This window comes from Crinia signifera, chromosome 2, assembly GCF_055691185.1.
Source record: "Crinia signifera chromosome 2, ASM5569118v1, whole genome shotgun sequence".
NCBI classification, from domain to species: Eukaryota; Metazoa; Chordata; class Amphibia; order Anura; family Myobatrachidae; genus Crinia; species Crinia signifera.
This window is the reverse complement of record NC_139218.1, coordinates 189,125,192-189,148,564: the sequence shown is the minus strand read 5'-3', so window position 1 is coordinate 189,148,564 and position 23,373 is coordinate 189,125,192. Positions and strand designations below refer to the sequence as shown.

At 41.9% G+C, this 23,373-nt stretch overlaps 1 protein-coding gene across 11 annotated transcripts in view; it reads right to left on the bottom strand.

Moving 5' to 3' along the window:
- Positions 1-23,373, bottom strand: part of PUM1 (pumilio RNA binding family member 1) — a 47,229-nt gene that overhangs the window by 5,216 nt on the left and 18,640 nt on the right. For 3 of the 11 annotated variants that reach the window (XM_083173405.1, XM_083173406.1, XM_083173402.1), the window contains exons 4-21: positions 20,101-20,209; positions 19,256-19,500; positions 18,575-18,741; positions 17,954-18,052; positions 15,431-15,701; positions 15,228-15,321; positions 14,367-14,483; positions 13,658-13,809; positions 12,381-12,510; positions 8,924-9,067; positions 8,439-8,723; positions 8,076-8,312; positions 5,677-5,944; positions 5,246-5,375; positions 3,825-3,959; positions 3,185-3,322; positions 2,961-3,086; positions 2,419-2,540 (exon numbers count right to left, since the gene is read on the bottom strand). In XM_083173405.1, coding sequence (XP_083029531.1) covers positions 2,419-2,540; positions 2,961-3,086; positions 3,185-3,322; positions 3,825-3,959; positions 5,246-5,375; positions 5,677-5,944; positions 8,076-8,312; positions 8,439-8,723; positions 8,924-9,067; positions 12,381-12,510; positions 13,658-13,809; positions 14,367-14,483; positions 15,228-15,321; positions 15,431-15,701; positions 17,954-18,052; positions 18,575-18,741; positions 19,256-19,500; positions 20,101-20,209 — 2,969 coding nt within the window. The remainder of the gene's footprint in view (positions 1-2,418; positions 2,541-2,960; positions 3,087-3,184; positions 3,323-3,824; positions 3,960-5,245; positions 5,376-5,676; positions 5,945-8,075; positions 8,313-8,438; positions 8,724-8,923; positions 9,068-12,380; positions 12,511-13,657; positions 13,810-14,366; positions 14,484-15,227; positions 15,322-15,430; positions 15,702-17,953; positions 18,053-18,574; positions 18,742-19,255; positions 19,501-20,100; positions 20,210-23,373) is intronic. The other 8 variants (XM_083173403.1, XM_083173404.1, XM_083173407.1 and 5 more) reach the window with 8 other exon arrangements.

Genomic DNA, 23,373 nt, shown 5'->3' with positions numbered 1-23,373 from the left:
GTAGCTCACAAGAAAAATAACAAATGCTTACAAGTCAGAATAATGTCCTTAAACAATCTATAATAGCACATTGGAGTCAATTGATTGCTTTTCAACTGAAGAGGGCCTTACACACAAATACCGATAATTAAGGCATTTTCTGAACCACTTTGCTTAGTTTGGCAAAGTCACTTAGAAAATGCCCCTACATCGGTGTGTGTTTAGGGGCTATAGCGAGTCGCCGAGATTGATGAGCAGTGTCAATCAATATCGGCATTGCCAGTGTTCTCTCACCGGAGAACACTGGCGCTGTCAGCTCGCTCAGCACACAGAGTGGACAGCTCGCTCTGTGTGGGGGCGGTCAGCTCTGGGTGCTGAGCGACAGAGGTGCAGAACTGACTGACCTAGCATAGCTAGGTCACCCTGCACACATCGCTATATGTGTAGGGCCCATTAGATACAAAATAGGTGGCACTTCAAAAGGATAACTGGAAGTTAACCAAGTTTTCATTAAAGTTCAATATAGGGTATGTAATGCAGAGAACTGTTTTTTTGCATGCTTAGGACCTTAACCCCTTCAGTAGCAATCCCAATAATTTTCCAGGCTGTGCCTCAGTGTCCAATCTGGCAACCCCGGCTCCCTTACCTCTGCCGTGCCTCCTCCTCCTCCCTCTTCCCCTCCGGGTTTTCTATTGAAGTCCCCAGCACCGGCTTATGACAAGCCGGCTGCTGGGGACAAGGACAGGGGCGCAGGTCCGGGCAGCGGCTGATTGACAGTTCAGCTGCGCTGCCCGGCCCCAGGGAGGCCGTGGATGGTTTTTGTTTTTCTAGGATCATTGAATGATCTAACATTGCACTTCCTGTTGTTGAAAGGGGAGTTGCTGCGTTTTTGGTATAAAAGACCCACATGGAGCAGGGGTAGTTGCACACTGGAGGCGGCAGAAAGGGGGTCTTGATAAAGGTCCAGCCAGGACCGAAACGTCGACCTGTACCCACTGTTATGCACTGGTTCAACTAAAAGTGGTATGTACCATTAAACTTTTTATATATATCCGGCGTTACCTGAAACACTAGGTCACTCCTAACCCTCCATATTCGTGTTTTTCTAGCTGAGTTGATATTGTTTACAAGGCGCATGCGCCGATATAGGAGTTGAAATAGCGGTGCCATCACCATAGTGATAAATAGACCGGATTTCCGGCTACACTATGTGTATGACGCTGCGGGTCACCGCTGCGTGCCACCCATACATCCGGCCAGCTTTCTAAAGCATGCGTTCCATACACCGGACATCCCGTGACGGACTTCCGGAAACACGGCAATACCCGCGCAATGGCGGGAAAATGACGCACACGTGACTTCCGGGTTTCAGGTATATAAGTCCAGGCCTGGGCAGTTCAAGACATGGTTGGCGTTCCTGAACCATGCTGATCTGCTATTGATGTACCTATGTATACTTTTGAATACTTCTGCCTATGTAATTTTCCTTTCCTTGCCTATGTAAGTATATGCCTTTCAATTTTTTGTCACCCATATTTGTTTTGTGCTCTATTCTTAGAACACATTTAGCATTCACATGTTAGTGATGTGCTTTATGTTATATGAATTTCAGGCTCCTTGATAAAGGTCCAAATGTAGGACCGAAACGTCGGGGCTATATTATTTTGGCAAAAGCTGTGGATATCTCCATATGAAATATAGACTACCTTGAATTTTATCTGAGCAAGTCTCTTCGATATATTGGCGAGTGCACATTCCCAGCTGGGAGAACACCTCTATATTTAAAGGCACGGATTTCTGTTTGTACCTTCTATGCGCACCCCATTGATACTCCCAGTCTACAAGTGAGGTCATTCCACCGAAATAAATATATATATATATATATATATATATATATATATATATATATATATATATATATATATATATATATTTTTTTTTTTTTTGGTTGTTGTCAATACCAGGACCGAATGGCAGCTTTCGCCTTGTCCTCAGATTTGAAGTGTTCACACACTTAGGGTGTTTTCACCTGCAGCACCTGCAGTTCAGTAAGATTCTGCCACACCCATCATAAAGCCCCGACCTTGCGTCTGCAACTTTCACCACTTCCCAAAGATAAAAGAGCACCTTAAGGGTCAACACTTCAACTCTGACTACCAGGTGAGCTGTTGTTTGTTCCTGGTGTCAAAAACAACCACAAGCTGTCTTCTCCGACGGGTTTGCCTCAGTCGTCAAGCGTTGCTGAACATGCAAAAAGATGGGGACTACATTGAAAAGTGAATAGTGCATTACATAGAGGATAAACTGAGTTATCATGTACAAAAAGTGTTCATATACTTTCACAAATAATCTTTTTCAATCCAGCCATGTATGTATAAAACAAATATAAAGTTACAATAAAACACATTGCAAGTGTACTTGCTTTATAGGAAGACCTACCTAGCAAACTTGTGCTGACTCAGAACCAGAACATTGCCCCGAATCTCTGCAACAATCTTACTCTTGTCTTCCGGTCGGCCATGTTCCAGCACATGTTGTATGACATAGTTCCCATACTGATCCTGTGATTACAATTTTATTGAGGATTTAGAAATCGCATATAAGAATTCCTTTTAGAAGTGGCATCATAAGAAATTTGTGTAATATTTTATAACCCTGGTAAATATGCATAGTAGTAGGTTAGGTTTGGCTGATGACCATTGCTTATCTATATGTCCCCCAGAAAGGAGCAGGTACCAAACAACCTTTAGCCAATCACATAAGGTGGTACACAAAGCCCCACAATTCAGTATGGAACGGTGTTTGCTTTGAGTTAATATGATCATCAGGAAAAGAACTGCATATGATGGGGCAGAATCCTGATGTGAGCGGGTTAAGAGGTATTGCTAGATTTCTGTCACATTGACACAGAAAGCAGCACATACATCCATGATGTAAAGCATAATTTCTACCATTCTATTTGAAATCCATTGTCTCTTTACCTGTACTAATTGCTCCGTATGCTGGTGTAATTCCTCCAAAATAGGCAGTGTTTGTTCAGGAAGACAGTGCTCAAGGATCCTCTGGATAACTCTGCAGCCATACGGATGCGTGGAAAGTGCAAACACCTGCAATAACAATGTTTTGTAAGCAAACTCCGTAATAACAAATCCTTTAAATGCACCACAATCATGCATAGCCCCCATATCTTAATCTTCACACAAACCTGACTCTTGAAGGCATCGATGATGAACTGCAGAGATTGCGGCTGGACACACTCTATACACTTCTGTACAACATGATTTCCATTTTGGTCCTTTACACATTTCAAAACATGACCATCCAGCTCCCGAACCATTTCATTCTGCAAAATAGAATTGGATAAATGCACATTGTCCGATATATGTTCCCAACCCTTGTTTTGTTTTATTGTGCCCTTCCCTTGTCAGAAGCTGAAGATTAGAAACCAAAAATGGTTCTCCTAGCCCATGTTTCTTGAAGTCAGATTATTGTACCTAGTTAATAATTCCAAATATAAAGTAAAAAAAATTCAGTTTGTTTCACAAGCTCTCTGAACATTTTGGCATTTGTATGGGATAGGTACGAAATCCCAGCTGTAAAAATCCAGACTAGGGGTGGGGCTGTGTGCACACGCCACACCGCAGGCTCAGTGCCTCGCTACGCTTGGCACACTAAATTTAGTCTCCCTCTATGAGTGTCGTAGACACCTTTAGAGGGAGAAAGTGTCGGGATTCCGGCGTCTGGATTTTGACATCCGGGATTCCGACCGCCGGGATTCTAACTGCATCCCATTTGTATTAGCAGAAAGGTGTTAAGGGAAAACGGGTTTCCACAGGTTTACTTACAATAACCTGTTGGTCAGGCGGGATAAACTCCAGAGCTTTCTGAATCACACGACATCCATACATCTGCAGCGCTAAGGAGAGAACATGTCCACGAATTCGTTCTGCCAGTGCCAATTTCTGTTCTAGGCTTCCAAACTGCAAAATTAAACCGTAGTAATTTTATTGCACAACTGTTTTTTTTTTTGTGTTCTAGCCATATTCCAATTACTGTCATATTACTCAGAATATATTTACAAAATATTACACTTAACCAGTCAACATGAGAAACCTTAACAATTTAACATAAATGTGTGTGTTGCGCCAGAAATAGCTTATTTTTACTAAAATCAATCAAATTTGGGAAATGTATTACACACAAATATATATATATACCGTATATACTCGAGTATAAGTCGACCCGAATATAAGCCGAGGCACCTAATTTTACAAAAAAACCTGGGAAAACTTATTGCCTCAGGTGGGACCCTCACTCGAGTATAAGCCGAGGGGGGGCTTTTTCAGCATAAAAAATGTTCTGAAAAAGTAGGCTTATACTTAAGTTAATTCACTCCATAGAATTTTAAATGGTTTATTAAAAAGTCTATTATTCCACACATTGGTAGCAATTATTCCAGATCTTTACAATTTTCATTGAGATAGTTCAGATACTTGGAAATAGTAGATGAGGAAAACAATGCGTTTCACCCCTTAATCAGACTTCATCAGGGGTTTACAGATCATAGGAATTATTATGGACAGCTTCCACAAGAAGAAACATTTCATAACAAGGTGGTTAAATACGTCCTTGTACAATTGAAGTACCTATTCTTATTATCTCTGTTAATAAATCAACCAAATGGAACGGTCTTTTTACCGACACGGTCACTAAAGATTTTTCAAATCAGACAGTAAGTCATTAGATGAGACCTCTTTAGGTGGCCATACCTTTCTCAGGCTAAAATGGCGATGAAGCCCCTATCGAACAGGGGATCTTTTAAGCTAGGTGGCCCCAACACATTTATCCTAATTTCTGTGGCGCGACACATATGCAGTCTAAATGTTTAAACACCTGCCCTGGTGCACATCCAAGGTAATAATATTTAAGTCCAGAGTGCCACCCGCGACATGGATTTATATACAGAAACTGAGAATTAAGACTGAACATGGCTAAACAACAATATGGTCTAGTATTAGAAGGGTTTTAACAATGGCCAAAGCCGCCATTTTACAATATCACCTTCCAATAGGAATAAACAACACATTCAAAGCCAGAAGTAAAACTGCGATAACCTATGGATTTCAGAGATTCAGGGCTGCCACATGCGCAGAGCTGTGAAATTTGTTAACTAGCGATTATCAGGTTCGCATACTGGTTTAAACCAGGCCCACATGCTAAAAATAAATAGGTAAACATGCAAAAAAAATGTACCAAAAGAACGAACCTCAAAAAATTTCTGTATGACGTAGTTTCCAAATACATCCACCATCAACTGATACGCAGCTTGCAGGATCTCATTAAATACTAACTGTCGCTCTGCTGGAGTTGCACGCTCAAGCTTCAATTGGATAAACCTGTTAAACATCATAAAGATTATCACAAATTTAAGTTTTACCTTCAATATCTATTGTATAGTCAAAAAGGAGCAACCCTCATTTATGACCTTTCTGTGGTAAAATTCAGTGAAATTTCCCATATAACATGCAAGTACAAATGCAGACTTCTTGTAACGGTTTTGTGTTAGTTTATTGCCTTTCATCCATAATAGTTTGACTTTATTTCAGTACTGCTGTGGCAAACTTGTTTTACATACATACATTTGTACAGAAAAACAAGAGTGGCTTTAAGTTCTTTGAAGTTAGAAGTGCACTATACCTGGATCCATGCTGGTCCTGAGAAAATTCCATAATATGACCAGCTATTTCTCGGAGCTGAAGGTTGGGATAGCGGTTGTTCCGAAAGTCCTCTAGCAATCTGCTTCTTCCTGACGGCATCACATCAGACATGCCATACCGGAGTCGGGAAGAGGGAAATAATGTGCTGCTTGGGCTGAACAAGCTTGATGCGCTACTTGCACTGCGGTACTTAGCCTCTGCCCCAGGGGCAGCAGATATATAACGTCCACTGCCATTTGTCAGGCCGCCTGGTATAAAAAAACAAAAACAAATTCATGATCTTCTAAATACTTCATAAAAGTCAAGGGGCAGCTGCCTTCTATGTTAGGTAGTTATACATGGACAAAAATGTCCTCCATATAGTATATATAGTATAGTATATAGCCTACCTAAACATAATGTGTTTAGGTATCAGAGACTCTGGGTCAGTCTTTGAAAAAGGCATGTGTTGCTGAAACGGGTCGACTGCCAACCATTTGGCTTTTGATCTGTAATAATCCCCCCCCCCCCCCCAAACATGGGTGTCAAATATGAAAGAATTCTCCATCTTTCCATCCAAAAGGTATCTAATGGAAACCCCTCCTCAAGAGGAATTATAATTTTAGTAGACCTATCAAGCAGGATCTAGTTTTAGCTCCAGACCTCATTTCAGTGTATCTTCATTGCCTGATTTCTTGTCTTTTTGCATAAGACTGTCACTTCTCCTTCTGTGATTGTTATCTGTCATTTAATAGAGGAATTCAATTAAATGCCACATTTCTCCATTTTGTTATGGCTTATGGGTATTCCCCCTATTCAATTGGGGGTCATTTTTCTACCTAGAAACAAAAACACTTGGATCGGCAAATTAGCCACGGATTTACATGTTTTCTCCACATTGCCAGCAAAAATGCAGCTGTTTGATGCTTTTTTGAGGCAAAAATAAATAAGATGCATGGGCAAAGAATGCCTTCAACAACGGAGAAAACAGATGCAATTGAATTTTTGGGAGTCGAAGTAGTTCGATTTTTTGCCTATACGAAAAAAACCTAAATTGAATAACCCATTATATATCTCTTTCCACATGGTCTTATGGAAATACTCTGTTCTTACAAATAGGCTCCACAAAAAGGTAGGATTTCAACATTAGACTGATTAAAACTTGAAGGTACTGAAATTTTCTTGATTCAAATAGGCGGGTTATAGTGGAGAGCCCAGGGGGTTTTGGGATATTTTGACAACTGTTTTGTGCCCAGACTCCAGCCTATACCCATTGTCCCTGCAAACCCAAACTAATAGGTACTTCAATTTCTTGGAATCATTACTACAAGATGCTTCGAATTCACCCCTAGAATCGTACTCTGAATGGAAACATCTATCTTATTTATCCATACTTGTCTGGGGCCTAGTCATGAATCTATTATGGAGACTAATTGTTTATTAAAATGTCTGTGGACATCAATTAAATCAAACAATGACTTTCAGCAGGAAAAGTATCACAGGCTGCACAGACTGATTTAAGTTTCTGCATCCACACAGATTGTAAAAGAATACCGATTCATACACCACTCAAATGTTTGGGGTTTGCCCGCAGTTTTCCATCCTGCTTCCAGATACCTCCTCCATGTTTGCTGGTCACAGAAATGGTGCGCTAGGGCTAGGGACCACAGTTCCAGATTCCTTTATTAGACTGCACAGGATGCCTATGATAATGTGGTGTAGACATAGGGTCAGAACACTCCCTTCTGCCCAAGAGTATGCTTTTTGAAACGTGACAAAAAATATGCTCATGGATTTAACAGACTAGTATTCTCCAGGTAGCAAGATCATCAACTGCTTGGAGCACTGAATCGTATGTTGCCAGGACCTATGAGAATGCAAGTTCCTGTGCTACAGAGAACACCTCTGCCTCAGCTACCCATGCTTAGAGTCTGGAAAGGGGAGAAAAAAAAAAGAGCTGCAGTATACACCATCTAGGTGACATTTGTATCCATTAGTCTTCCTTACACAGTAGGGAATCCACCCATCCTAAAAAAATCTATGGTGAATTGGAGAAATTACAAATTTTATAGCTGGAGAATAACAAGTCCCCCATTACAGCGTTATGCTTATGGTGAGGTGGATAGCAATTTGTACATGATCAAGGATGTACAAAAAACCATGCAGGATATGTAACCGCTTCCTGTTCTCATTAACAAAAAGGCAACAAGGTAAAATAGGCAAGTTCAAAAAGATAAAAAGTGAACAGTAATTAAATCAATATTTCCAGATAAAAGTAAACTAGAAGTTTGATAAGAAGCAACAATGACTATGGGGCCCATTTACCTTGTCATAGTAAATGGGCCCCTAAGTGTTAACAAGATATAGCTAAATTTGAGAAAAAAAAAAAAAAAAACTTACCAAGATTGAGACTGGAAGACGACCCATGTGAGGATAAAGATGGTGGCGGTGTCTGGGAATGGCTGGGCCCCTGGCTAGGGAGTGGCATTCCCACAGGACCAGGAGAAGAGGAGAAACCAAGGCCATTGTAGAAACTGTGGCCAATTGGATTCAAGCTACTGGAAGTCCTTTTGTATAGGTCAGTGCTGCCAGTCAGAGAATCACGGCGAGAGCCACTGCCAGTGTTAGAATTGGCAACTGGGTAGACAAAACAGACAACTTGTTTATTTACAGTAATGAAAATGGGAACTAACGTCAACCACTAACTGCTTGCCTCACAAAGGTGCAAATAGTAATTCTCTTTACTAAATACTGTAGGCTCACCTGCTGTTCCAAAGCCACCAAGTGCTGAACTGAGTGTTGCTCCCAGTGATCCACTACTGCCAAACCCTAATGAACTGTTTGCTGGTTGACCCGAACTCTGTGAGAACAAGGAGCTACTTTGGGAGTTATTCGTCAGGGAGTTGTTGCCATAAAACGAGCTTGTCGCCAAATTCTGGTTGCCTTGCGGCTGCGGCTGTCCCTGAGGCTGCTGAGAATTCAACTGGCGAAAAGGTCCATTAGTATTGCCACCTTGTCCATTTGCAGAGGCTGCTGCTGCTGCAACAGCTAAAGGGATTAACAAATGAAAATATATTAGACCAGAGGTACACAGTAACACGGTTACTTCTGCAATGAGTACACTGGAATAAGGATTATTTTTGACATAATAAAAGGTCACGCAAATAACATAAAAACAAGTTCTGTGAAGAGACATTTTAAGTCTGCATGAAACAAAGTTGGCAGACAACCTTACTGGAGTGACTTACCTGCTTGAGCTGCTGATGGACTAATAATAACAGGTGCAGGAGCTACCAACCGAACAGGACCACCCAATCCATTTCTGGCCCCAGTATTTACAACAAGAGCCCCTGTTTGGTCATAGTAAGCAGCAGGAGCAAGTACAGGATATCCTACAACAAAACAAATATAAAAAACAGTATATAAAAGCCCCCCAAAAATTACAAAGTAAAAATGTACATACAGTAGGTGTCAAGATAATTGTGTGTATGCTAACCAGCTTGGCCAAATCCAAATCTATCCTTGGGTAGAAGAGAATTAAATATTAACCCCAAAAAGTTTGCCCAAGATCAAACACCATTACTATAAGTGTGTGTCAGATATAATCAAGATTTTACCATTCTAAATAAATATTTCGGCATTAACCCCTTCCCGACGGGGCGTTTTTTCTAACTTTTTTTTTTTTTTCCTCCTCGCGTTCAAATAAGCGTAACTTTTTTAATTTTCCGGCTATATAGACACGAGGGCTTTTTTTTTGCGGGACAAGTTGTACTTTTTAATGGTACCATTTACTATACCGTATAATATTCTGGGGAATCAGGAAATAATTCAATGTGGGGTAAAAAGGAAAAAAAAGCAATTCCACAATTTTGCGCTGGTTACGTTTTTTTTTGGAGTTTATAGTTCGTTTAAAATGATGGGTTATCTTTATTCTATGGGTCGTTACGATTCCGGTGATACCAAACTTATATAGTTTTCGTTACGTTTTACCACTAAAAAAAAAAAATAGAAAATTTTACGGTTTTTCTAATTTGCGTCGCTTTGCCATGTTCTGCGGCTTATAACTTTTTTATTTTTCCACCTACGGACCTGGGTGAGGGCTCATTTTTTGCGGGCTGAAGTGTACTTTTTAATTAATACCATTATGGGATATGTGCGACTTTCTGATCTCTTTTATTTAAATTTTTTTGGGTAGGCGATGCGACCAAAAAACGTAGTTTTGGCGTTGGGAATTTTTTCCCGTTTACGCCTTTAACCGTGCGGGATAACTAATGTTATATTTTAATAGATCGGACTTTTAGGAACGCGGCGATACCAAATATGTTTATTTTTTTTATTTATTTTTATTTGTGAAATGGGGAAAGGGGGGTGATTTGAACTTTTAATATTTTTTTTTTTTTTTTTTTAACTTTTACTACAAGGCCCCCTAGTGTACTTGACCACTAGGGGGCGCGATCGCCTGTACTAGGTTCAGCCATAGAGCTCTATGGCTGAACATAGTGATTTTCAGCACTTCCTATTACATCCTGCCTCAGGCAGGATGTAATAGGAATGCTGACATGGCCAGCACAGGGGTCTACATTAGACCCCTGGCTGCCATGGCAACCGATCGGCACCCTCCGATCTCGCCGCGGGGGGCCCCGATCGGCGCCGGAGGGGGGCGCCCCCCCTCCGATCAGCTATTAAAGCACTGCGGGCGCTTTGCCCGCGGTGCTTAAAGGGTTAAACGGCCACGATCGGCGAACTCGCCGCTCGTGGCCGCGAGAGCAGGTACCTGGCTGTAATATACAGCCATTACCTGCTCTCTTTCAAGCCAGCTCACTCCGTGAGCTGGCTTGATTCCCCCGCAACTGTCATATGACGTACATGTACGTCATATGTCGGGAAGGGGTTAAAAAGCACAAAAAGCTGAAAAGTATTAACAAAAAAAATAGGAGACTGATGATCTGCAACTGATCAAGGGGAATACAGCATACATGGCTCTAATTAGGAAGCAATGTGTCTTGCTTTTAAACCATGACAGGATAATATACCTGCTGTTTGCCCCCCTGCACCATGAATTAAGCTACTTTTGCAGCCAATAAATAAACCCGTTCTGTTTTCCCTGCCTCATTTACAACAAAAACTTTCCCAAATAACCGTTTTTATTTATTGTTTTGTCACAGAACATTATAGATCTTCATCTATTTCAGATCAATATTTTTACTATGGGATTATTCAGCTTTCTGCACACATTACTAAAATAGTGAAAAGGGGATTCAGTGCTTGAGGTTATTTTAGGTGAAATAAACATTCATTGAGGGGGGATATTCAATCACCAGCGAGCATCTCCCGTCGGGCCCTATTCAATACTGTCTTTCCCGACAGCATTGAGCAGGGTATCTCGGCAGAACAAGCCTGAGCTGTCAGGCTCGTTCTGCCGAGAGCGGCCGGGAAGTGACGAGCTGCCGGCTGCAGCTCGCCTCTTCCCGGCCACGCCCCCTTCTCGCTCCCCGGCAGGCAGGACATTGAATCCCATTTTTAACAAGAAAAGTAAGTATAATGTAGGTGCACTGAAAGTCAAAATGTCTATTTTTAAGATTTAACTTGCCGGGGGTCGCGTAGCATGGCTGTTCTTAGTTGGTGGAGCGATTTGTCTGGTTAATTCCGATAACGAACGAGACTCCCGCAAGTTAAATCTTAAAAATAGACATTTTGACTTTCAGTGCACCTACATTATACTTACTTTTCTTGTTAAAAATGTGTGTCCTTGTTTAAGTAGTAGGTAGCACCTCCTTATTGAAAAATCAAGGGAAATTTCCCACAAATATTCTTATTAGAGGAGATAGGATTGTCCCACAAATATAATAGACTGGTGCGGGAATCATTTTTGTTTTTGTATAGGAAATTGAATCCCGCCTGCATGTTCTCGGTCAAGCTGACCGAGAACGGGACTGGGTCATGGTGGTCGAGCAAGCTCGACTGCCGTGACCCTCACATTGAATACCCCCCTTATTGGGTGATCTGAAATGATGCAAGGCAACACAGTTAAAAATCAACCTATGACAACATATACAGTAAGAAAACAACCTGACAAAGACTGTGGTACACAAATAAATGACCAACTGAATCTGCCAATTACAAGTGAGAATAAATATATAGTCAGATAATGAATGCTGTATCTTACTACTAATCCGTATTAAAACCTCTATTGTTATGCAGTCTTTTATTAACTACTGGAGTCACATTTCAATAGAAGAGTTTAAGCTTGGTGGGCATGATTGTTTTATAGTATGGTCATCATTGGTTGTGTAACGCACCAGAAATGGAGGGTTCTCTAATACAATTATCCATAAAGACAATGTATACAATTTGGTTAACAGACTATAGGGGGATATTCAATTAGTGACAATTTTCACCAAAAGCCGAAATACCATCACTTTGATGGAATTTCAGTCAAAAGTACATTCGATCTATTCAATTAAAATAGCGGGTTTTTTTTTTTTGACGGTCTGGAAAATCATCACATTCAGAAAACACGTGGATCTGCAAATTCATTGCAGATATCGCATGTTTTAGTCTAAACTGCGGACATTTTCAGCAATCATCCGTAATTGCATAGGGAAAGTCTTTTTGTCTGATAGCCGAAAAAAAATGACTTATTGAATAACTCCTCAGTAGCAAATATAAAAGTATATAATATAATGAATAACATGCGTGGCATACCAGCAGCAAGTCCCTGCCCAAAGGCAAGGGCAGAATTCACAGCAGCTGCTGCCACTAGCTGATCATTTTGTTGTCCTTGTTGATTTTGATTAGGAGTTAGAGGTCGCTGGTTCCCTCCTGCACGCAGAACCTAAGATGTGGAAGAACAAGCACTTTAAATAGAGGGATATAAAGATAAGAAAACGGGAACCAATGTAAGGAAGTCATGTAAAGGTGGTGTAAAACACTAAACAAAAGAAGAATCCCTGATGTTGTACAAAACTGGAGCCTTGGCTATAGAATAAATTATTAGGAAAGAGCAAATGTCTGACAGAACACAGGATAAAGAGACACAGAAAAGGATTTCTAGTGACATAGATTTACCTTAAACCGGGACCCGCTGAGCAGCAAGGAGACTGCACACAGGCACCTATGCGCCCCCCCCCCCCAACACAATGTGTGCGTTCACACAGTGCGGATGTTGGCAGTTGTGGGATCCTGGCTACACCGCTGTGTGTGGACCCCCTGCATTCCTCATTGCGGCCAAGCAGGTCCGCAGAACGGGACCTTATTGTGTGGTCATAGCCTTATGCAGGGTAGGCACCAGAACGACAAGGGCAACAAAATCCCATCAATCTAGATCCAATCCCGACCAATTGGATGTAGATTGTAGGTAGATTGAGCCCTTTTTTGCCTGTTCTGGTCCGATCCTGATCGATGCGCGGCCCAGTCGGTCGTTATTCAGATCCTACCTGCTGCAGGTAGGATCTGAATAACGACCATACACCCAGGTGCGGGTCGCGATCGGATCGGAACCCGCTCACGGTGCACATTGTGAGCGGGTCGTGCGCTCTGCGTGATTGTGAGCGGATCGGATGACAGTATTAGGGTGGGACAATCGTTCCCCCCGAATTTGGCCCTGAAAATGCCGGGATTTCAGGATTAGACAGTGCATGCACAATCTAATGCCGAGCAGTGTCTGAGCAGGTGCCCAGCCGCTGCCTGGCTTCTCCAGTCTGCGCAGTGTGATGAGGTCCCGTCTCATCAGCCTGCCCACCTGCCCGGCTCCCAGCATCACTGCCCACCCACCAGCCTTCACCCCCCCCCACGTCACATATAAGTAAATATGCGGTGTGTTTTTTTATTAGGGAAGCCAATACCGGGAATAGGCATTTTTCAATCCCAAATTCTGGTGTTAAAAAAAAAAATGCCCCGGGATTGGCATCACTACACAGTATGTATGTGTGTTTGTATAGAGGATGTAAACCATGAAAAAAAGGGAAAGCTAGAAAACACACCTGCTGCTGTCCTTGCTGATTCTGTGGGTTGTTCTGTTGGGATGCAGAGTTGCTTGCTGCAGCTGCTGCTGCCGCCTGCTGCTGGAAAAGGTTGGCAGGGTATACCCCCCATGGAGTCACTCCGTAATATTGGTGAGGGACCACAGCTGGGCCTAGACAAAGAATGCATTTTTACATATTATACAACTCAAAATGCAAGTCAACTTCATCTTAAGAGTATTTAATACATTAGGGGATTGGGTACTTATATGTTAGTTGGGCGCGCCCACTATAGTTAGTACGCTCATACCCCTACTATCCATGTCGGCATGGAGTTGATTTTATGGTGAGTAGCGAGCCCCGCGAAAAATATAAGCAAATAGCTTAGTGGGTGCCCAACATATAAGTACCGGGGATTGCTCATTCAAACCCTTAATAAACATACTTCTAATGCATTAAATCATTTAAAATTAGTAAACATAGCTGTAAAATGTGTAGTTTAATTAATGCCATTAAAATTCTGAAATGCTAAACATTCAGAAATGCATGGGTATCTCTACCTGCACTAACACAGGTCTAATCATTAAAACACTGGATAGAAAAGGTTTAAAACAGAGGTAAACCAAAAGCTCCTAAAATATGTGTATGGTATTGAACTTTTTCCCAGGACCTGTGTGACTGACTCCTACAAATAAGTGACCCCACTTGTGAGAGCAGCAGAAAGCCTTACCTAGCGTTGCAGCTGCTGCCAGCCCTGCCGCATAGGGATCGGTTCCAGGTGGGGCCGCACTAATGATGTAAGGGTTTGGTACAAAGGCAGCGGGGGCTAAACCTGCTGAAAACATACCTGTCAGTGAAAGCAAACTTCAGTACAAAGGTAAAAGAGACTTATCACTAAGCAGTATAACCAATGCAACAAGCATTAACATTACATCGATGAAAATATATTCTCCTTAGGGCCCCCATATACTATGCTATCTGGCCCCATTCTATCGGTTTCTGGACGATCTGGCTGAGAAATTGGCCCAAATAGCAGGTGTCTGATGTCCGATCCGATGTGCGGTCCCCTGCATATGGATCGGACCCGGAGATCATACATGTTTCATGTAAGAGTTCTGAGTCAGACCTCCTCCTGGCAGCAGGGACCGCATGCAATACACTACATGCAGTAGAGCCGCATGCGATCCTTCCCCCCCGGAAGGTATTGGGAGGCTCAAAGGATATTGGATGCAACTTTGCCCGTAGGAGGAGAGGCCGCATACTGTATGGGGGCTTTAACAAAACACAAACCGAATGTAATGCAACATAAACCACCCCTTCCAATCACAACTACATTTGTTTCATTATCTTGAATACATCCAAATTCCAGGTCTCCATTCGTCACTGTTTTGGAAATACTACCAAGTCATGTAATGTTAACATTCAGATTCTTATTGTACAGAAGTTAATAGATGCATGTTAAATTTGTTAGCATAAATGCACTACTGTCTGCCAGATATCAGAGGTAATTTAAGTCAGTAGAACTCATTCATTTCTTAAACTACACAAAAATTGCTCTCCATTTAGCCCTTTTATAAAACGACCATCTTACCTATGTGTGGTTGGTGTGCTGCTGCCAGGGCATACTGCTGCTGTTGAGCTGCTGTGAGCTGCTGGACTGCCAGAGCATTCGGTCTTTGGAACAACTGAAGAAAACATTTGATTCGATTTGACATTATACCATATAATTAGTCAGAGCTGCCCGAAGACGTAGCCCCCAAATGCACTGTACGATCTACAACACCTAATAATTACCTGTTGCTGCGAATTGTAGTCAAATAGGCCTACTGTAGTAGCCCCTGAATCCACTGGAACTTGGTTGCCTTGGTAATCAAACTGTAAAGGCTCCATGCCAACATGTTCCATTGGATCTAGCTGGATACTTTGGGACTCCATACCGCCAAAATCTTCCACTGGTTTGGCTCCATTGCTGTTAGTCAGTTGGGAAAGCCCCTCAGAGCCATTTTGGCTTGGTCCAAGTAGGTCCACTTCACTTGCTGAGTTCTGGCAATTTCCTGGTGTACGGCTGAAAGGGGGACATTAGCGCAAGTTATTGAGAGGAGTTTTGTGCCTCAGAGATATGAAGAGTACTTGACCTATGCTGCATCAATACTATAGTTGATACAACATTAATAATTTCTCTGTATACACGATGTGTGTTTATTGAAAACCCGTTTATGCTTTTATTTTACTAAACCAGCTACTAAAAAAAGGGACTCGTGTTATGTAAGACACTCAAAAGATAAAGGGGAAGTTACAGTTTACCACTAAGTTCTAAAACACATACCTATCAAAACTAAGACTTCCGTAAGTACATATTATTCTTTAACACTTTACTAAATGTTCGCCAGCCAACTGTGATCTGTACAACCAATAATAAATACAACAAAAAAATATGGTGCTCCAAAATAAAACAAAGCAAGATCTGACTGATTTACGTGCCTCTGCACCAAGCTCCTGTCGGTTGTTGTCCTGTTTTAATCTGCATTGCTGGTGCCATCCTTGAGAGCTATCCAATTCAGTACAGCAGGAAGGCACCGAATAGGCGCATTATTCCCCATCACTCCTCTTTCTCAGACTCATTGCAGTGTAAGGTGGGGGATTAAGGCTGGGAAAAGCCAGGGGGTGAACTAATTGGGATTTATATTCACAGAAGGAGAAAAAGGAGAAAGGTAAAGGGAATTATGCTCCTAACAGAAATAAAGCATTACTGTTTAAAGCTCAAGACTAATATGCACCCAAGACCTCGGCGAATAAATTTATTTTGATATTATAGTCTCTTATTATAAGAAAGGGAAGAATAGGAAAAAAATAAAAAATAAAAACCTTCTTTCCAGGACTATCTACTTTTTTACTTTAACATGTCTACCAATACTCTACTGCTCCGGGGCACCTGCGCCAAAATCAGAGTCACACTGTTCTTACAGATCCCTCCCTCTCCTTTAAAAGGCAGGGCATGTTGCAGAGTGTGCATCGCTGGAATCATTTGTGTTCAGCCAGATAACACTGCCCTAACCGAACTACTTTTTAATGTCACTCACCTGGCAATCTTAAGGTGCCCATACACGGTGCAGTGTGGTTTAAGTGCAATTTGAACCATACAATGGTGCTGTACAATTTAAACTTCATTGCTATGCAATTCTATGAGATTTCAATTGTATGCCATTTGAACTGCCTACAACTAGGACTAAACTACATTACGTGATTAGTTCATTTGGTATACAATGTGCTACAAGAGTGATGTGATGCGATTTAGTTAAAAAAAAACACGGGAGCGCGCCTTGCATAGCATTGCAAGGCCCACAGAAACAGTGCAATTGTAACTACAAGCGATGTGTTTTGAACGTAAAAGTTCAAAACGCATACAATAAATTGCACCGTGTATGGGCACCTTAACTGGGACAACAAAATGATATGAGGTTCCCCACTTTCCGGTGCAGAAGGAAAAGTCACATATGAGAACTATATATCATTAGCTGCACATTCCTCAGATTTTTAGTTTATTTAAAATTCCAATGCTCAATAGTACAAAGTCACCAGCCATTAAGTGGTACAGAATGTTAAGTGTCTAGAGTGAGCAATGTCTTCTAACTCACCAACCTATAATTTATACCGATGCCTACGGGATGCAGTTACAACCCCGGCGGTCGGAATCCCGACACTTTCTCCCTCTATGATCCCGCCCCCCCCCCTTGTCGGGATTTTAAACGCCGGGATTTAGTACCAATCCCCTACCTACACATGCAAACTACTAAAGTACTCCACCCTTGAAGAAATATTTGAACTCCGAAGATGGCATCTACAGTAAATCAATGGATACCGCACCAATTTAACAAACTGTCCCACTGAACTACACACTTGTCCATTTCCTAACAGTTTAAGTAAAGCACAGATGGTTGAATCCTCAATTTAGATGAACAAGGAGCACCACTACCCAGCATGTAATACACAAATAACCATCATGCAAGCAGTGAAACTTTAGACACATACTTTAACAATATATAGGGTTTGTCCTTTTAAAAAAAAAAAAAGGAAGCAGCAACACACATTTCTGTTAATGCAGGATGTGGCAGCTGGTTTAATTAGTACCCTCTGCTGCAACACCACTGGCTGTCTGTGTGACCAACTGGGTCATGCAAGCCATCCTCCGCAGCCCCTACTAAGAGGCCAGGAAATCTCCTTCAAAAGTTCCTGGCTTAAGCACTCCACCCAAACAGAGGCAAAAAGTCACCGTTATGTGAAACGGAGGCCCCAGTCGCCCCCAAACAGATCAATCACCTGCAGCCGTAGTGTATCCAAGGATGCAGGACCCATATTGCCTGGCCCAAAGAAGTGGCCATCGGAACTTTGTGACATGCTTTCAAGTTAATTCTGGACCTGAATTAAGCCCATCATGTAGTAAGTTTACCAAAAAGACAAGAAATCATGATTAAAAGATTGATGATCAGATTATTACACCCACTGCAATTAGAACCAGAACCTTTCCCAAGAATCATTAAAATGATTATGTAGTAGTAAAATCATACTTACAACAGACCGTAACATTAAATACATGTATGAATTGTTTGTGTATTTACGAAGCATCTCTCAGCATAAAGACTAGCACATGTAAGCTACACATTTGAGTTTCCATAACTGAAGAAAATAAGACTTATTGGGTTAAACCTGTGACTTGAGATTAACATTTTAGCCCTGAACTTTGATCAAGGCTGGGGGGATTTAACCCAATAAAGCTGCTTTAGTTCTTTCTCTAACTGTGCAGACACACACAGACTGCATGTGTTGCAGAATCTCATTCAAACTACACTGAACAGTGCAACAAGGAATTTAACGGGTGCTAAAACATGCTTAAGGGTTACATAACCAAAAATCTTATATAGTATGCCTTGTACGTCTCACCTGAAGTCCTTTACATCACCATCGATTCCATTCTGTACTGGCATCCCATTGGCTTTATCCATACCATCCACTTCCTCTTTCAGGTCTCCTAATTTGTCCCCGTCATAAACACCTTTGCACTTTTTATCACCCTTATCGTTCTCATCACCTTCTGGATCGCGAGGACCCTGAAATAAAGACAATTATTTTAGTAGGAAAGACCTGACCTCACAAATTTCCCATAGAATTTTCCATCACCCAATTTTCATCTTGGGGGGGGGGGGGGGGGGGGGGGGGGGGGGGGGTGATTTCTTGTTCTTTAGTGAGATAGAGTTCCGTTGTTTGGTTAAGTCTTGGGAAGTTAATTAGTACATTTTTTTATTAAGAAGAATTCCTAAATGCCTGATCTAGAATTTAAGTCAAGTGCTATCAGGGTTGTAAATGTGGATTCACAAAATTGTATTTGACCAAGTCTTTAGGAAGATGGCAGCATGAATAATTTGGTACTGGAAATAGTACCCATAGTATCCTTGAAAAAAATAAAGCTAAATACCAGGAGCAGCACTGCATTCTACATGGATGCAGCCATTCAGGAACAAACAATGTGGCTTCCACAGTCAGCCTGAATCTGGTAGCCTACAAAAATCAGTGACACTGTATTACAGATTCTGACTGGGTGAGTACAGCCATCTTTGTTTTTACCTGCATTTTTCTATATCTTGGCAATCGAAGGGCCCCCCTTGTTTGTATTAAGGGAGAGGCACTTACGAATCCTCCTTTCCTCAGGCAGTTGTCCCCAGGAGAGGAGCTGAGAACATACTCCACCATGCTGACTCCCAAACCACCACTTTCAGAACGAGGGGAGAGCACAGAGTTCACTTCGCTGCCAACATGAAATCCCTGACCTGGCCGCCTCTGGACCATGATAGGCTGGGAGACAGAATGATCTAAAAAAGAAATATAGAAGAGAGCATTAAAAACAGACGAGCTAAGCAGGTGGTAAAAAATTTAACATTTTATAACAAGACATGTTATTATGACCAGTTTTATTTAGCAATACTTTATTAATTTCACATGTAATTATCGAAATTCTCATCTCTTTTCGTATATATACTTTGTATGTGTACAATTCCATACTATTGCTTCAATAAATAAAAATATAATATTCCAAACCCCTTCAGCTGCACCCAATCCCAGTTTGCCAATACCATTAAAAGCTCTATAGTACTACAGTAGTAAATTTTAGCGTTCATTTTAAAACCCGCCAACTTTGAAAACACATGCAGTTCCTTTTCCCTGCCTGGGGTGTCGCTGTCTGATGCAGTGTTTCTAGCACAGGTCTAGTTTGCATATCAGTGCTGATATACAGAACACACTGTACTCGTAGCACTACAGCGACACACCAGACAGGGAAGAGGTACTGCATGGGTTTTCAAACTTGGCGGGTGCTAATATGAACACTAAATTTTATTTGTGGCAATAATATTAATTGCATAATAAATCAGCAATCTGGTGGCAAAAACTACATAAGCCCCAAGTTCACTCACCTGATGCCCCCCACGCACTCTCTCGCCATTGATCCCCCAGAAAAATGCCTTTTGGTCCGTCCTTGTTGGAGTCATCGGCCTCCCAGAATTTTTTGCCAGGCAACAGTTGCTTGGGGGACAAACATTTTGAGCAATGTCACCAAAACGAAAGAAAAACTATTCAGCCCATTATTTCACCCTTAACAAAACGTTGAAAAGTACAGGCTTATGGTGCCCCCACACAGTGCGATTATTGCATGCAACTTAATCTTTTTAGTTCAAATTGCATCACATCTAGGCCCTTATTCAGATCTGATCACATTACAAATTTGTTCTCAAAATGGGCAAAACCATGTGCACTGCAGGTGGGGCAGATGTAACATGTATAGAGAGAGTTAGAGTTGGGTGAGTTATTTTGTTTCTGTAATTTAGTTTCAACATACCTCACCCAAATGCAACTCTGCACATGTTACATCTTAAAAACAAAACACTACTATCTAAAAACTGCAAAGGAATATGCTGGCTCTATATAAATAACAGTTTAATACTATTCTTAGGATGGGTCTGTGTCTGCTCCCCTCCCACTATACAGAGGGGATATGGTCACTAAATCTAAATCTACAAGCATTAGGTCGACATGACTGAAGGTCAACACAAGCATTAGGTCGACATGGGGGCGGTCGAAAGTCAAAAACGGTTTTGCACAGGTTTTATGGAACAAACATGTACCGTCACATGTCGACCTTCTCCACCTAAGAACTCTACCGACCTTCAGTCATGTCGACCTAACTGCTGTCTTATTAGGAAATATTGGTAGGTAGTGGCGCTCAACCTGGGTGCTGGCAGCTTGGTCGAGTTGTCCAGGCTCAGAGAGTGCAAATAAATAAATAAATGACCAGCACACTAGCTCTACCAATGTGTCCCCAGCTACTGTGGGATGGTGTTCTGTGTCGGCGGTAACTGCTGCCTATCCAATTATCCATACCATACAGAGGTGTGTCCTCTCACACATCTTTTTTGTGGAAATGTTCAAGTCCACACCGCTTCACGAAACCACATGGATTAATTTGATAGGCAACATGTGGAGCATAAGACTGAACACATGGAGAAGGCATGGTCGGCATCACTGCAGCAGTGTATTTGGACACATCGATACTAACTCTGTGTCAAGTACTCCTCCCTGTTCGGTTACATTCCAGTCACTAGCAGTGGGATTTGTTGGGGGGCAGGACAGCCATCCTCGATTATTATAATCCCTTTAGAGTTAAAAATTATATATTTAAGACCGGTCAGAAAAAGGGGTACTTATGTAGTATCTGGGCTGCCGATTTTGTGATTGTATGCCTTACCTTAAGGCATACAATCAGATGCGATTCGATGCGATTTTGCATAGGATTCAATGTTAAGAAGGTCCTGTTCATTTCCCCACTATCCAAGTAGGCATAGAGTTGATTTTATATAGTGTGGCGAGCGCAGCGAGCCCGAAGCGTGGCGAGCCCCGCGAGGGGACGCATATTTCTTAAAAAGTATTCTGTGTCCACTCGCCACGCTTCGGGCTCGGTGGCTCGCTATGCTCGCCACAGGTTTATATCCAACTCCATGCCCACTTGGATAGTGGGGAAAGGAAAAGGACCCCTTTTTCCCATTGAATTCTATGTTAAAATGGACTCAGACCATTTTAACATTGAATCCTATGGAAAAATCTTGACCATCGCATACGATTTGGTCGCATGCGATGCGATTTCTAAATCGGACACCCAGATACTACATAAGTACCGAAAAAGGTGATGCTTGTAGTGCATTCCCTCACCTTGATCCCTTTGCAGCCATTTTTGGTTGTGCATGGGAGGACCAAACAAAGAAAGTGAGGATTGGCCTTGATCAAACGCCCTCTCCTTTACCATTTTAAGTTAGTGAACATGAAAATATGGAAAATAAGGAGTGTTGCAGCACTGCCGCTTTGAAAGCTTAACTTTCAACAACTTTAATGTTCCATATAAGGGTCTCTTTTTGGTGATATTTTGAACGGGATTTTTTAAAATTATTTCTATAGACCTAGTAAATGACATTTATGGTTACCAGAAATCTTCCCAATACAGGTTAAGTATCTCTAATCCAAAATGCTCAGATAAGGGATAAAGTGCCCATACACTATGCGATTTTAGGCCGATTTCACCCAATTTTGGCCCAAAATCACGTGCGGTCCTGTGCGCATCGGATCTGATCAAGAGGTCGGACGGGCTGCACATAAGATCATGTCCGACCTGGTGCTGCAGCGGGCGGTGAGGAGCAGTGGGGCAGACGGCGAGTGCTGAGCGCTAGTGGGAGTTCAGCAGGCAGTGGCGGGTATTACAATTTTAAAATGACCTGTCAAATGACTGGTATGGATCATTATGTCACTAGCATTATGATCGTCATGCAGGAAGATTGATTTTTTTTTTTTTTTACCGGAATGCCAACACAGTCCACATAAATACTAAAATGTAGTGCCCCTGAGCTTGCCATGTTTCGGGCACATTATTTCATTCTCCCACAATGCCCTAGTGGATGGTTGGGCATGAAATACCGCCTGTCGGCACATGTTGTGTCTACATGGAGACCAAAAGAATCACAACGTCCCCCCGCATGGCTCGCTATGCTTGCCATGCTTCAGGCACAGTGCCTGTGGGCACATTTTGGCTCAAACAGTAAAAAACTCCATGTCGAGATAATGACCCTGTTGACCTAAATGCATGTCTACTATCATGCTGGTGACCCAATGACCGAATCCCCAAATGACTAGCCAGCCTTTGATTGGCTGAGAAGCCGGTCAGTCATTTGTCATGTTATTTTAATATTCGAATACCCGCCGCTGCCCGTCCTTCTGAACACCCGCTATTGCTCAGCACCCGCCCATGCTGCTCCTCACCGCCCACTGCAGCTCCCCAGTTTTACAAGTGATAAATTGCACATCAAGTGCCAAATCATATGCGAGTCTCCCCATTATATGTATATACTCTTCTTTATACAAAACTGCTCTGAAGACTCCCATCTTCATTAAAACGAGCCACCTCTCAGCCTAACCCGTCAATCCCATCTTTACAAAATAGGTAAAACCATGCTGGACTGCAGGTAGGGAAAACATATCATGGGCAGAGAGAGATACATTTGGGTGTGGCATGTTGAAACTGAAATATAAAATGCAGTGTAAAAATAAATCAGCCAGTATTTACCCTGCACAGAAAAAAAAAATAACTCTCCCAAATCTAACTCTCACTGCATGTGTTACATTTGCCTACCTACAGTGCACATGGT